The following is a 14,315-nucleotide window of genomic DNA, read 5'->3' on the forward strand; positions in this document are numbered from 1 at the left end:
ATGTAAACAGAGATGCAGCTCTATATCCTACAGCCAGATGGCAGTGTTGGTCTAATTTTGTGAAAACAACCAAAAAAAATTTTGAACACAAGAGGTCGTTCGCTCTTTCAAAGTATGTGAGGAACCCAACCCGTCCCCAGCATATATGCTATCTGACCTGCTGAGTTCCTCTAGTACCCCGAGCGTGTTGCAAAAAATTTCCAGCATCTGCAGACATCTCAATTCTGAACTGATTCCACAATCTGCAGACTGTTTCAAGGATGCTACAACTGATGTTCTTGTTCTTTTTTAATTTGCACAGTTTGTCTTCTTTTTGCACATTTTTGTCAGATTATAGTGCACCCCAAGTTTCTGTTATCCTTCTTGATGTTCCTGGACCATTCCTAATAAGCCTGAACTGCTCTCTAAATTTATACTGTCTTCTTTGCCATTTGAGTGACTTCACGTGCACATGATACTTTTTTCAGGATACCTTTTACACAATTAGTCTAAAAGCTTCGAGAGACAGAGTTATCAGGTACCCACAATTAATGATGTAAAGCTGACTCTCTTGAGTACACAAACCTTTCAACTATTAATACATCAATGATTATCAATCTAGTCTGTAAGCTTCCTTGAACTGAACAACTTAGTCAGTATTTTCTGTTTGAAACAAGCAAAGTTAACATACCCTATTATCTTACATTGCACCTCTTGAGCAGTAAGACTAGGTGCTGTGGAGCCAGCAATTCTGTTCTACAGACAGTGCTTATGTAAATTGTCAGAGAGTCATAGCACACTACAACACAGAAACAGGCCTTTCCTCCCTTCTAGTCTGTGCCAACATGGTCTTCTGCCTAGTTCCATCTATCTATATCCATATAATAGCTTTCCATACCATTCTCATCCGTATGCCTATCAAAATGTCTCTTAAATGTTGTAATTGAACTCATATCTGGCACTTCTGTTGGTAGCACATTCCATTGCTTGTGTTGGATTCTGATGTTTGCAACCCAAGGTTCTTTCAGAAGTCAGGAAAGAGTCACAAGACTTGTGGCTTGACAATCATTTTATTAAGTGTTACTAAAACAAAGAAAATAAAAAAATAGACAGTAACAGAAGGGCAAGAAAAAATAAAAAGATGGCTAGCTCTTTATATATTCGTAAATAAGAAACTTTGTAGATAAGAGCCAGCCAATCAGATAGCTCTATTCAAATAACGCGGTACCAGAAAAGCTTCCATGCGAACAGCTGAAACTACTCGGGGAAACACTGAACCACTACATCTTTATGTAATATACTAAGCAGTTACATAGATATCATAGTTATAAAAATACAAACAGGTAATTAATTGTTAAGCTGCAATTAAACAGACTAATCCAACAATTGCAACAGTTTAGATGGGGGCTCTCGACAGGGTGGAGGTGGAAAGGACATTTCCTCCTGAGGGAGAATCCAGACCTAGCAATCAGTATATAAAAATATAGGGTTGTCCATTTAGGATAAATGAAGGAGAACTTGAATTGTAAAAGCATTAAAAACTATGGGCTAACTGCTGGTGAATATGATGAGTGCAAATGGGAACACAATGGTCAACATTGTTGTGATGGGCTGAAGGGCCTGGTTTTCTCGTGGTTGTCTCTGCACATTATTGGAAGTTTCCTGATTGGTTCTATCATGGTCTGGTATGGTAATTCAAATGTGCAGAAAGCAGTAGACTTAGCCTAATGCCTGCATCACAGACACGTCCCTCCCGACTGTCGATGATGTCCACAGGAGGCATTGCTCCAAGAACATCACCACTAAAGATCTTCACCATCCAGGCCATGCCATTTTCTTGCAGCTATCCTGGGCAGGAGGTACAGAAGCCCAAGGTTCCACACCACCTGGTTCAGGAACAGCTACTTCCCTTCAACCATTCAGTTCTTGAACCAACTGTCACAATGTCATCACTGCAGTTCAGCAACACTATGTTCACTTTGACTATTTTGCTAAATAAATTAATTATTAATAAATACTCTGCTTCCACCGTTTTTTGATGAAGACAGTTCTATTTCCCTCTGACAGATGTCAGGGTCAAAGTCAAAGTTGTGTTTATTGTACATACATACAGGTGCTGTGGAAAACTTGTTTTCAGCAGCATTACAGGCACATAGTATGATATAAGTGTAATTTAAACAAAAATTACACACAATCTTTAGAAGAAACACAATTAGGACAAAATAAGCCCTTTGAAATGCATTGCTCGGCAGCCCACTGATTTAACCCTAGCCTAACCACGGGACAATTTGCAATGACCAATTAACCTACTAACCAGTCCATCTTTGAACTGAAGGAGGAAATCCACATGCACACAGGAAGGGATGTACAAACTTGCTTATGGAGGACGAGGCCAGTTTTGTTTAACATAGAGATGGTAGTTGCCTAGAGTGAGCTGCCATTGGAGGTGGTGGAGTAAAGTGAGTAGAAAAGCACCTGTGCTGATGGAGATCGTGGAAGAGATGTTGCTCTGAGAGAAGTCCTGTCACCAAGAACAAAGCAAAAGCCCACCCCCAGCTTCTCCTCACAAGCAGATGCAGCAACAGGGTTAAACTCCACCCACCTTAAAGCAATGTTTGGTTATATTTACATTTCTTCTCTGGGGGTAGAAAAGTTGGTGTGTCTCTAACCTAACTTCATCTCTCATAATTTTATAAACTTCTATCAAGTTTCCCCTCGGCCTCTGATGTTCCAAAGAAAATAATCCAAATTCGTTCAACCTCTCTTTACCAGAGGCAGATGCATTAGGAACATTTAAGAAACTCATGGATGCTAGAGAAATGGAGAGTTCTGTAAGTGGAAAGGACTAGATTGATCTTGGGGTAGGTTAAAAGGTCAGTACAACATAATGGGCTGAATGGCCTTTATTGTGCTATGTTCTTACAGCTAATATCTACAAGAAGTGCAAACAGCAGAAAGCAACATTTATCAGCAAGTACTCCCACGATCCAGTCAATGCTCTCTTCTCACTACTGCCATCAGGAAGGGGGAACCTGCGCCTCAGATCCCACACCATCAGGTTCAGGAACAGTTATTACCCCTCAACCATCAGGCTCTTGAACCACTGTGGATAACTTCACTCACCCCAATACTGACCTGATTCCACAACCTATGGACTCACTTTCAAGGACTCCACAACTCAAGCGCTCAGTATTATTTATTTATTTATCTATTTATTATTATTTTTATTTGTATTTTTTGCATTTGTACAGTTTGTCTTCTTTTGCACATTGATTGTTGGCCAGTCTTTCTGTGTAGTTTTTCATTGATTCTATTGTATTTCTTTGTCCTACTGTGAATGCCAGCAAAAAAAAGAATCTCAGTGTTGTATATGGTACATACATTGATAACCGACATTGAACTTTGAACACTCTCCTTCCACGTACACCCTTTCAAACAACTGTCACCACACACTTAACTATCTAGTTCCAGTTCTAAAAATAGTGTCTAATCAGCATTTGACCTTCTCACTTACTTCTACTCGCTGCTGCCATCAGGACAGAGGTGCAGGAGCCACAGGACTCACACCAACAGGTAATAACCAACAGTTATTACCCCTCAGCCATCAGGGTCTTGAAGCAGAGGAGATAACTTCACACAAATTCACTTGCCCTATCATTGAAATGTTCCCACGCCAATGGACTCACTTTCAAGGACTGTTCATCTCATGTTCTCAATATTTATTGCTAATGTATTATTATTATTTCTTTCTTTTGGTATTTCCACAGTTTGTTGTCTTTTGCACACTGGTTGAATGCCCACGTTGGTGTGGTCTTTCTGTTATGGCTATTATTCTATGATGGATTTATTGAGTATGCCCACAAGAAAATGAATCTCAGTGTTGTATATGGTGACATACGTACTTTGATAATAAAATTACTTTGAACTTTGAAAATGTAAGCTTTTAAATTGTCACATAAAGTTCAATTTAAACAAAATCTAACAGTTTTCTTGATTTTGCTGCTTCTAACTGTATTATTTTTAAGTGGCTCATGAATGATGACAGCTCAGTGACCGAGATCTGAAAAATAGCATCTCCACTACAGATTATAAACACAAGGTGTTCTGTGGATGTTTGAAATCCAGAGTAACAAAGGTCAATGCTCTTGTATCTTCTTCCTGATGGCAGCAGTAGAAAAGAGCATGTCCTGGGTGGTGGGGTCCCTGATATTGGATGCTGCTTTCCTGTGACAGGGCTTCATGTAGATGTGCTCAATGGTGACACAAAATGCTGGAGGAACTCAGCAGATCAGGAATAAGCAGTTGACATTTTAAGTTGTGACCCTTAATCAGGACTGGAAAAGAAAGGGCAAGAAGAAGAACATGGTGGTGGGAGGGGAAGAAGTATGAGTTAGCAGGTGATAGGTGAAACTGGGTGAGGGGGAAGTGAGAAGCTGGGAGGTGATAGGTGGGAGAGATAAATGCCTGAAGAAGAAGAAGAAGAAGAAGAAGAAGGAATCTGATAGGAGAGGAGATTGGACCATTGGAGAAAGGGAAGGAGGAGAGGCATGAGGGAGATGAAGGGCAAGTGAGGAGAAGGTAAAGTGAGGAGAGGTAAAGGGGAAAACAAAAAGGGGAATGGCAAAAACTGAAGGGGAAGGGTGAGAAATTACTGGAAGAGAAATCAATGTTCATGCTGTCAGGTTGGAAGCTACCCAGATGGAATATGAGGTGTTGCTCCTCCAGTCTGAAAGTGGTCTTTTAATATCTGTTTTTGATCTTTTTTTGTATTAACCACCTGGACCTGTATTGCTACAAGGAAAACTTCTGTTATTGAGAAAAGATCTCCAACTCTGAGCCAGACATTCGATGCTTCCTTGTCGACATCTAGTCCGCTCAGATCATGGGAATGTCTCATCTGTAGTGATAATTTCTTCATTTTTCTGGGTTGTGCGTTCATTTTAGTGGTGTATACTTATCAGAATAGGATATGCTCAGGTATAATAAAATAATAATTATATTATTATTAATGCAGAGGAGGCAGCACTGGGCGCACTGGATACAGTAGTAGATCACAAACATGAGAGATTGACAACAGGATCGGCTGTAGAGGTGTGGTACAGTGATGGGTGAGGACGGATATCCCAATCATTCCATGATTACATTCAACACTCCATTCCAGAGGAGTCCTCCCTACAATGGTCCACTCTCCTCTCCTATCAGACAGCAGTGGGAATTGAACCCTGAGCTTACATCTCAGGCACTGCCCAACCTGATGTGTATGCCAGCATTTGGTTTTCATTTCAGACTTTCAGCATCTTCAGTTTATTGCCCGTGGATTCCACGCTCAGATTTTGTTCAGTAAACCAGGTGATTTAACAATGAGAAGATTACAATGAGAGTAGCTTTATTTGTAACAAACATACAGTGAAATGTGTCATTTGCATCAATCAGCGAGGATTGTGCTGGGCAGCCTGCAAATGTTGCCAAACTTTTGGCTCCAACAGAGCTGAAATATCAAGGACTTTTGTGGGCAACTCTTTGAAAAAGAGGTGTCTTTAGTAATCACCTGAGCCTGTAGAACATAAAGAAGATAAGACTTGCTTTATTGATTCCTTTATCAGGGTCCTGCTTGAATCTATTGACATTGCAGCTTCCAAAATACTAATTGAATTCAAGTTTAATTGTCATTCAGCCATTCATGAATATCAATGAATACAGCCAAATAAGACAGTGCTACTCCAGAGCCAAGGTACAAAACACAGTATCAGCAGTCATAAAAGGCACAAAGTACATGTAGCACATACAGGATCGCAAGCACATGTAAGATGTCAGTAAAACACAGCAAAGCAAAACAAATAGGCCAGACCCGGAATCCATGAATGCCGCAGAAATCTGCAGGACTAATTTGGACACCACATTAACCTAACTGGCATGTCTTTGGAATGTGCGAGGGAATTGGATCACCTGGAGGAAACCCAGGCAGTCGGAGGGAGAATGTATAAACTCCTTACAGACAGCAGCAGGACTCAAACTCCAATGCCTGATCACTGGGCTGTAAAGCAATTGCACCAACTGCTAAATGATACACTATACGCTATAGTGTAGCATGGATTGAGTAGATGGAAATGCTCATGACCACTGCCATTAATTATGAGCTTTTTTTTATGAATCATCAGGAGTACCTTCCTCCTTTAGGTATCATTTTGTGCTGAACCCTTTTTGTTTTTTAATAATTTAGCAGGGTTGGTTTTACATTTTCACCTGTGGGCAGGGAACACTATAATATTCAAAATGTTTTTCAAATATATAAGTTAAAATTGTGGAATTACTACTATTCATATCAATGCTTCAGTTTGATTGGGAACCACTGTACTGAGAAGCAATTCACCCTGACTGTTGGTGTTGTAAAGCATTTTATTAACTGCTACACTGTTGGGCCGTCCTCCACACTATCCTGCCATTATGATGAGCATTAGGGAGAAGACACACACAAAATGCTGGAGAAACTCAGCAGGTCAGGCAGCATCTATGGAAAGGAGTAAGCAATTGATGTATCAGGCCGAGACCCTTCTTCAGTCTTGGTGAAGGGTCTCACTCTGAAACATTGTCTGTTTATTCCTTTCCATAGATGCTGGCTGGCCTGCTGATTTCCTCCAGCATTTTGTGTGTGTTGCTTGGATTTCCAGCTTCTGCAGACTTTCTCGTGTTAGCAAGAAGACTTTTTGCTTGCTCCCGTGTGGTAGAAGGGTAAGAACTTAAAACCAGAGATGAAGAAATGACTAAAAAGACACCAAGCTGGAGCAGAAGAATGTAGATGCCAGGTTGATTACACAAGGGAGGAGGAAGCGGGGTCATCATCTCAAAATAAAGGGTTTGGCAATCACGTTCAGAGAGGAGAAGCTGTTTTGTCAACTTGGGAAGATTTTAACCTTGAAATTCTCTGTCCAAGGAAGGCAGAAATCCTCCGTCATGGCTTTATCAAAGGCAGGTTGTGCCTTACGAGCCTGATTGAATTTTTTGAGGATGTGACTAAACACATTGCTGAAGGTAGAGCAGTAGATGTAGTGTGTATGGATTTTTAGCAAGGCATTTGACAAGGTACACCGTGCAAGGCCTATTGAGAAAGTAAGGAGGCATGGGATCCAAGGGGACATTGCTTTGTGGATCCAGAACTGGCTTGCCCACAGAAGGCAAAGAGTGGTTATAGATGGGTCATATTCTGCATGACCAGTGGAGTGCCTCAGGGATCTGTTCAGAGACCCTTACTCTTCGTGATTTTTATAAATGACCTGGATGAGGAAGTGGAGGGATGGGTTAGTGAATTTGCTGATGACACAAAGGTTGGGGTGTTGTGGATAGTGTGGAGGGCTGTTAGAGGTTACAGCAGGACTTCGACAGGAGTAAAAATGGGCAGAGAAGTGGCAGATGGTGTTCAACTCAGATAAGTGTGAAATGGTCCACTTTGGTAGGTGAAATATGTTGGCAGAATATAGTATTAATGGTAAGACTCTTGGCAGTGTGGAGGATCGGAGGGATCTTGGGGTCTGAGTCTATAGGGCACTCAAAGCTGCTGTGCAGGTTGACTGTGGTTAAGAAGGCGTATGATGTGTTGGCCTTCATCAACTGTGGGATTGAGTTCAAGAGCCGAGAGGTAATGTTATAACTATATAGGACCCTGGTCAGACCCCACTTGGAGTACTGTGCTCAGTTCTGGTTGCCTCACTACAGGAAGGATGTGGAAACCATAGAAAGGGTGCAGAGGAGATTTACAAGGATGTTGCCTGGATTGGGGAGCATTCACGCTCTCCCTATAGCTCAGGCCCTCAAGTCTTGGCAACATTCCTGTAAATTTCCTATGCACTCTTTACAGCTTGTTGTCACCTTTCCTATACCAATATAGCCACAATATTCCACAACGTCTTGTACAACTGCAACGTAATATCCCAAATCTTTTACTCAATGGCCTGCCTAATGAAGACCAGCATGCCAGACATTGGCACAGCAGGATAGCACAATGCTTTACAGCACCAGAAAACTGGGTTCACTTCGCTGCTGTCTGTAAGGTACAGTAAGTGAAATGCTCTTCAGCAAATAGTGTAATGATCTCTTTCAGCCTGTGCGGGGAGCCAGAGAGGATTAGGCGCCAAAGGTTTCTTAGAGCACCTGGATTTGTTAATTGTTGTCTTAACATGAGTTGTGAATCCCTGGTGCTTTCAGTTTAACCTTGTTAAGTTAATTTTGACTGACAAGGGTTTTCTGTGCGCTGTGATTATTTAAAGCGGACTCCTTATTAGCGCTTATTGGGGGTTGGGGGAGTTAGTTTTGAGAAGGTTTCTTCTCACAGTATCTCTCGCTTGAGCCACTGATACACCGTTGGAATTCCTACATATAAACTCTACGTGGGAGTCTGTCATTCCTCTGCCCTTGTTATTGCCAGCATTCTCTGTGACACATAGACTTTGTTGCCGTGCAGCTGGAATTTTCTTTTATATGATATTAATATAATTTTGAAATGATGTTAATTATAGAAACACTGCTATAAATGGTATGTACTATGTTCAGCAGGTTGTTGGTTAAAAAAGGAAATTAAGTTAGAAGAATTAGCTAATGCTACAGACTGTGATGTTGTGTCACTTACACCACTAAACAAAGTAAGATGGCTGTCAAGGCATTTTACCGTTACTGTGTTAATGAGGAATTATGAAGTTTTAATCCAGTATTGCAAAGAGCAAGTTAATGTATGTAATGATCAATCAGCAAGTACTGCCTGAAGATTATGACCAATCCACAATATTGAACAGCATTAATTGTCATTAACGATGGTTCAGAAAATTTGGCATCTTTTTGTAAATTCCTTCAGAAAATCTGTTTGAATGCAGTTGAAGCATTACAGTATGACAAAAAAACTCAGCTACTATAACGAATTATAACAAAAGTGTTGTCTCAGAAATATCGAAGCAAAACTGTGATTTCAAACTTGTCATTTCTGAGAAAGTTAAGACTGGTTCAAATTAATACATTCACTGATATCTTGAACTACATGCATAGAAATGAAGAATTGGAAGAACTGTCAATTCTTGCTGACATTGTTGGAACATTTCAAGCTTCTAATGCTGACTGCAAATGTGGATTCAGTCTTATGGATTCAATCAAATGTAAACTCAGAAACAGACTAGAAGTGATCTAGCAAGGATTAAGACGCATCTTTCATCTGATTGCAAAATTAATCTGGACAGTGTTTATAGACAATGGATTTGTAATGAAGACAGATGAAAAAAGTTTAGGAAACATGAAACATTTTCTTTGTTGTACTGTATTTCACTATACTCTTCAATTAATAAATCAAATCAAAAGTATGTGATTTTTCAATTTTCATTCCAAATATTTATATTATGCATATTACAAAAAAACATTTAAAGAGCTGCTCAGGTTTCAGACCGTGTAACAATTTCCTGTTCAGAAAAATGGGTGGGCCGCACAGCTGTAAGAACAATTAGAGGGAACAGTGCAGGAGTTTGTGCATTCTCGCTGTGACAGCGTGGATTTCCTTTGGGTTCTCTCACGTTCAAAAAGACGTACAGATTAGGGTCAATGAGTTGTGGGCATGCCATGTTACTGTTGGAAGCATGGGGACACTTGCGAGCTGCCCCCACCCCAGCTCACCCTTGGACTGTGTTGGTGGTTAACGCAAATGACTCATCTCACTGTATGTTTCGATGTGCCTGTGAGGAATCTGAATCAGAATTCTTCCCCACTATCATCAGATTTCTTAATCGTCCATGGCTGGCTCCCTGGCTACTTTATATAGCACTATTTATTTATTTATTTTTGTAATTTATCGTAATTTCATGTCTTTGAATTGTACTCCTGCCGAGAAACGACAAAATTCACGCCATCTGAGTCATTGATACTAAATCTAATTTTACCCCTCAGACCAGCAGGTGAAATTACCCGTCACGGCCGTTAGGTGGCGGTGTCGTGCCTTGTTACAGCTAAGGCGAATGCTGGAAGCAAAATGAATCCCCAAACCCCTGAGGTTGTGAATTTAAACCGAAATCATTTAGAAGGTACTCTTTATATTCCTGGAGATTAGTGAGCGCTGAATTGGGGTATAACTCAATGGGGTTTGGGACCTTAAAGCTCAGGTAGTGAAACTTGAAAAAAAACATTGTGTATAAGCGGTGTCAGGTGAGGAGGAGACCTTCCCTTGGGGCTACCAACTGTGCCCACAGTGTAACAACATAACCTGTTGCAATTTTGGCTATGAATTGCATTGGCGCGTTCCAAGGGACGAACGTGGCGCTAGGGAAGGACAAGTCAGCACCGCGAGATCCCACACTACCCCCCCCCCCCCCGCCCCATCAGCGGTGCTCTGGCACCCTCAGGTCCCGCGGACCGAGCGGCCTCGCCGCCGGCAACTCCCTGCTCTGCTCCCAGACACGCTGCAGCCTCCAGCCCCGGGGCTCAGCTCGGCTCCACTGACGTCCAGTACCCGAACACCTCCCCTTCCCCAAATGCACCAAGCACGGGTTAATGACAGCGGCCAGTGTCGCTCAGATTTTTAATGAAACTGCAAATTTTGCTGCAATTTCTCTGATTCCCAGCCGGCTAATATCAAATTGACCCGCGGTTTAGGGAAACAAGGCATCGGGTTATTCGTTAATACGAGCGTGTACTATTCAGACAGATAGGACAGGATTATGTGTCGTTTTCGATTCTCCACTTGCAGTGTTAGTGGACTATACTATCAGCTCAAGGTGCAACAACTCCGGCGGTCAGTGTCAACACGAACACTCGTGATTGCCGCAACGGGTTGAAACCTCGACCCACTCCGGACGCTGCGAGGAGCGGAGAGTCTCCGTGCTAGGCTCCTGGTTCAGAACAAAATGAATAATCTCGCGCACGGCTCCCACAGCACTTAATGCGCAACGGAGGGCTCAGAGCGACCGTGTTCAGTCTCTCTGCATAGGTTCGCACCGCGCAGTTAATGTGAAGGCACCTAGAGTGAAGTCAGTGCAAGAATGTCCGCTGATTAAAATATGCTTCCTAACCTGCTGAGTTCCCCAGCGTGTTGTGTGTGTGTTTGCAACAGTTTACAGTTGATTCCCATTCCCAAAGCATCCCCCGCCTTTGAAATTTATTGCACCCGGACAATCTGCGCGTTATTGAACACACACTCCGTTCACTAGGACCGGGACAGAGGGGCCGTTGGAAACATTAATCCAGGCGGGGAGACCAATCGGTGTCTGCCGCGAGGTGAGGATTAAGCGAAGTGGGGACGCAGGGTGGGTGGGATGAGGGGGTAACGGGGGGCAACGTGTTAGGTAATAATCAGTCAACACTTTTCCCATCCACATCCGATGCGACTGATGATGTTGTGTGGGTCCAAACTGCCTGTAAGTGGCTGGAACACCACATTATATTGAGAAGAAGAAACACCCGGCCAATAAGCATTTTACGGGAGGTCCCTATTCTGATTTGCTGGTGTTTACACATGACGGGATGTATATAAACCCCAGAGCCCCTCCGCACTCCAACACACAGGTAGCAGAGGTAATGAAGCATCTTTCACGCCGCCGCGGATTTTACTCTCTGAAGTGCACAGACTGCGAGGAAGTGGTTTCTGGATTTCCAATTATTTCTCAAAAAGGGACTCCCCTGAATAAAGGATTCAGTGTAGACTTTTTTTAAAAGAAGGAATTGCACCCACTTTTTTCCAAGAAAAATAATAGTAATTATCTGGCAATGTTGTCGGAAGGTCGCTGGCTGACAGTGGTAGGGTTTGTTCTGGGATTCTGTCGGTGTGCTCTCTCCATGGAGCGACAGTTTGTCACCCCAGTGCGTCTTAACCTCGGGGACAATGAGCAGAGTGTGGACTTCAAAATCGAGGCGTTTAACCAAGAATTCTTCCTAAATTTGGTGCCCGACTCCAGTTTCCTAGCGCCGGGTTTCACTGTCCAGTCGGTGGGATCTGACGCATCTCCCACTGCCGCCTGGGGTACCAACGTGAACCATTGCTTCTACTCGGGCTTCGTGAACGCAGAGCCTGAATCCTACGCGGCGCTCAGTCTGTGCAATGGGATGCACGGGGCGTTTGGCTCCAATGGATTGGAATATCTCATCCAGCCGGTGAAAAACGAGAGTGGGACCCCAAGCGCAAGCGACGCTACTCATGTCATCCTCCGCAGGCGTGTGCCCGCGCCCCTGGTTAACGGCACAACCCGGTGTGGAGTGAGCGCGACCCACGCAAACCGAGCGGTGCTGGAGAAATTTAAAGGTGAGTTGAACATTTTTTTTTGTCTTTCTAGTGAGAAATGCAAATGTAGATTCATTTTAATATTGCCAAATGTTTCTAAATCTCTTGCCTTGAATGGACCCAGGAGACAGTTTATATAGAAACCTTTTCTCGATCCCTAGGAACTCGACGATGTTCTCGGGACCCGCCTGCTTTAAGCAACGAACACAAAATGCTGGAGGAATTCAGCAGGTCAGGTAGCTTCTATGGAGAGGAATAAATTGTTGACGTGAAAGGTCTTGGTCCGAAACATTAACTGTTGAATCCTCTGCATAGATGCTGCCTGACCTGCTGAGTTCCTCCAGCATTTTGGGTGTGTGTTGCTCTTGATGTCCAGCATTTGCAGAATCTCTTGTGCACCTGGTGGTTTTGGCGTTGCACTGTTAGGCTAATGGAAAATTTCCAGCCGTTCCTGCATTTCACTGGACAATGCATTCACCCCCATTGCTCCTACAGAGGGGCTATTTGCATTTGCGTCCTTCCCATTCTGTAGTTCTGGATTTATGTAAAATATTTATTAAATATCAGTCCGACGTGCAGCCTTTAGCGCGCAATGCCGGGGAATGGCAGGTTGTGACGGGGGTGTGGATATACCAGGTACCCGGGCAGTGCACCTCTCCCACCCTCGGCAGCTGTTCAGTCTCGGACTCTGACTTGGCGAGTGTTCCGCGGCTGATAGTCTCCTCCCCTTCGCCAGATGTGCGCCTGGCTACCTCTGGCGGCGTTCCGCTCCGCCCCCTGGCGGCTGCAGGACTTTCTGCAGACCAGGTGATCCCGGGTTCGATCCTGATGACCGCAAACCGTATAGAATTCAGAATCAGATTTAATATCACCTGAATCGCTGAGCGTGTGCCTTAGGCATTCCAAGTATCGATCAGGATGATCAGGATATTGAATTAAATGATTGGGATATCGACCCCAGTGATTGGGTTATCGATCTTTTTGATTGCCAATTCGATCCAAGCGATGGGGAGCGATTGAGGCAATCGGGGTTTCGATCTCGGTGACATAGATATCGTTCCGGGTGATCGGGGTATCAAAGGAATAGAGTGATCTGGGTATTGACCTCGAAGATCTGGATGTTGATCCAGGCAATCAATTTCGACGATAGATGTATTGATATCGATTTTAGGGATTTCGATCTTAATGGTATAGATCCGAGAGTAGGGGGAACCAATCAAGACAATCGGGTCTAAGTGGTAGGATGGATATTGATCCAGGTAGTCGGTGTATCGATCTGGGTGATCGGCGTATCTCTCTTCCGGCAGATTTGACCCCGGGCTTCTGGCACTGCTATGGGTTTTAACCATTAACCATTTGGGCTCCGCAGCGGATCCATGTTTAACTTTGTCCTTCGCATCTTCACGCTCGCAGCGGCTGTTCTGTCCCTGCTGTTGCCTGCTTGTCTCTGCTGAACCGGCCGAATCACCGCCACCTTCACTCTACCCAAGTCTCAGTCCTCTGCGAACCTCTAGGTGCCGTTCCAACACCCATTCTAGTGACATTACCTCTCCCCTACGTCTTGGATCCTCCTGTTCCCATGCTCCAAGCATTGAACTTTCATCTGAGCTCATTCACCGTACGGCCACCTGCTCACCAGGTCCCGCTCACCGACCGACCCTCTCTCTCTCTCCCTCTCTCTCTCTCCCCCCTCCCTCCCTCTCTCTCTCTCTCTCTCTCCCTCTCTCTCTCTCTCTCTCTCTCTCTCTCTCTCTCTCTCTCTCTCTCTCTCTCTCTCTCTCTCTCTCTCCCTCCCTCTCCTCTCTCTCTCTCTCTCTCTCTCTCTCTCTCTCTCTCTCTCTCTCTCTCTCTCTCTCTCTCTCTCTCTCTCTCTCTCTCTCTCTCTCTCTCTCCGTTTCTCCACTCTGTCTCTCTCTCTGCTCCTTTAAATTCCTCCTTTTGACCAAGATCTCGGTGGACTGCCTCAACTTTCTTTCTTTGATTCAACACTAGTGCCCGGCTACTTTCCTGCTACACAAATGCAGATTGTTGTAGTTACAAGTACAGTGCAATTACAAGTTGGCTTCGCGCTTTGCAATAAAGATCGGCGCCAGCAGCC

General features: G+C 43.7%; 1 protein-coding gene across 1 annotated transcript in view; it reads left to right on the forward strand.

The window, feature by feature from the left end:
* The first annotated feature begins 11,365 nt into the window (after window positions 1–11,365).
* LOC132385209 (A disintegrin and metalloproteinase with thrombospondin motifs 15-like) overlaps window positions 11,366–14,315 on the forward strand; it is a 53,590-nt gene continuing 50,640 nt past the window's right edge. Inside the window, exon 1 of the mRNA XM_059957123.1 lies at window positions 11,366–12,238. Within this exon, the coding sequence (XP_059813106.1) occupies window positions 11,707–12,238 (532 nt within the window). The 5' untranslated portion in view covers window positions 11,366–11,706. The remainder of the gene's footprint in view (window positions 12,239–14,315) is intronic.

This window comes from Hypanus sabinus, chromosome X2 (genome assembly GCF_030144855.1).
Source record: "Hypanus sabinus isolate sHypSab1 chromosome X2, sHypSab1.hap1, whole genome shotgun sequence".
In the NCBI taxonomy this organism is placed as follows: Eukaryota; Metazoa; Chordata; class Chondrichthyes; order Myliobatiformes; family Dasyatidae; genus Hypanus; species Hypanus sabinus.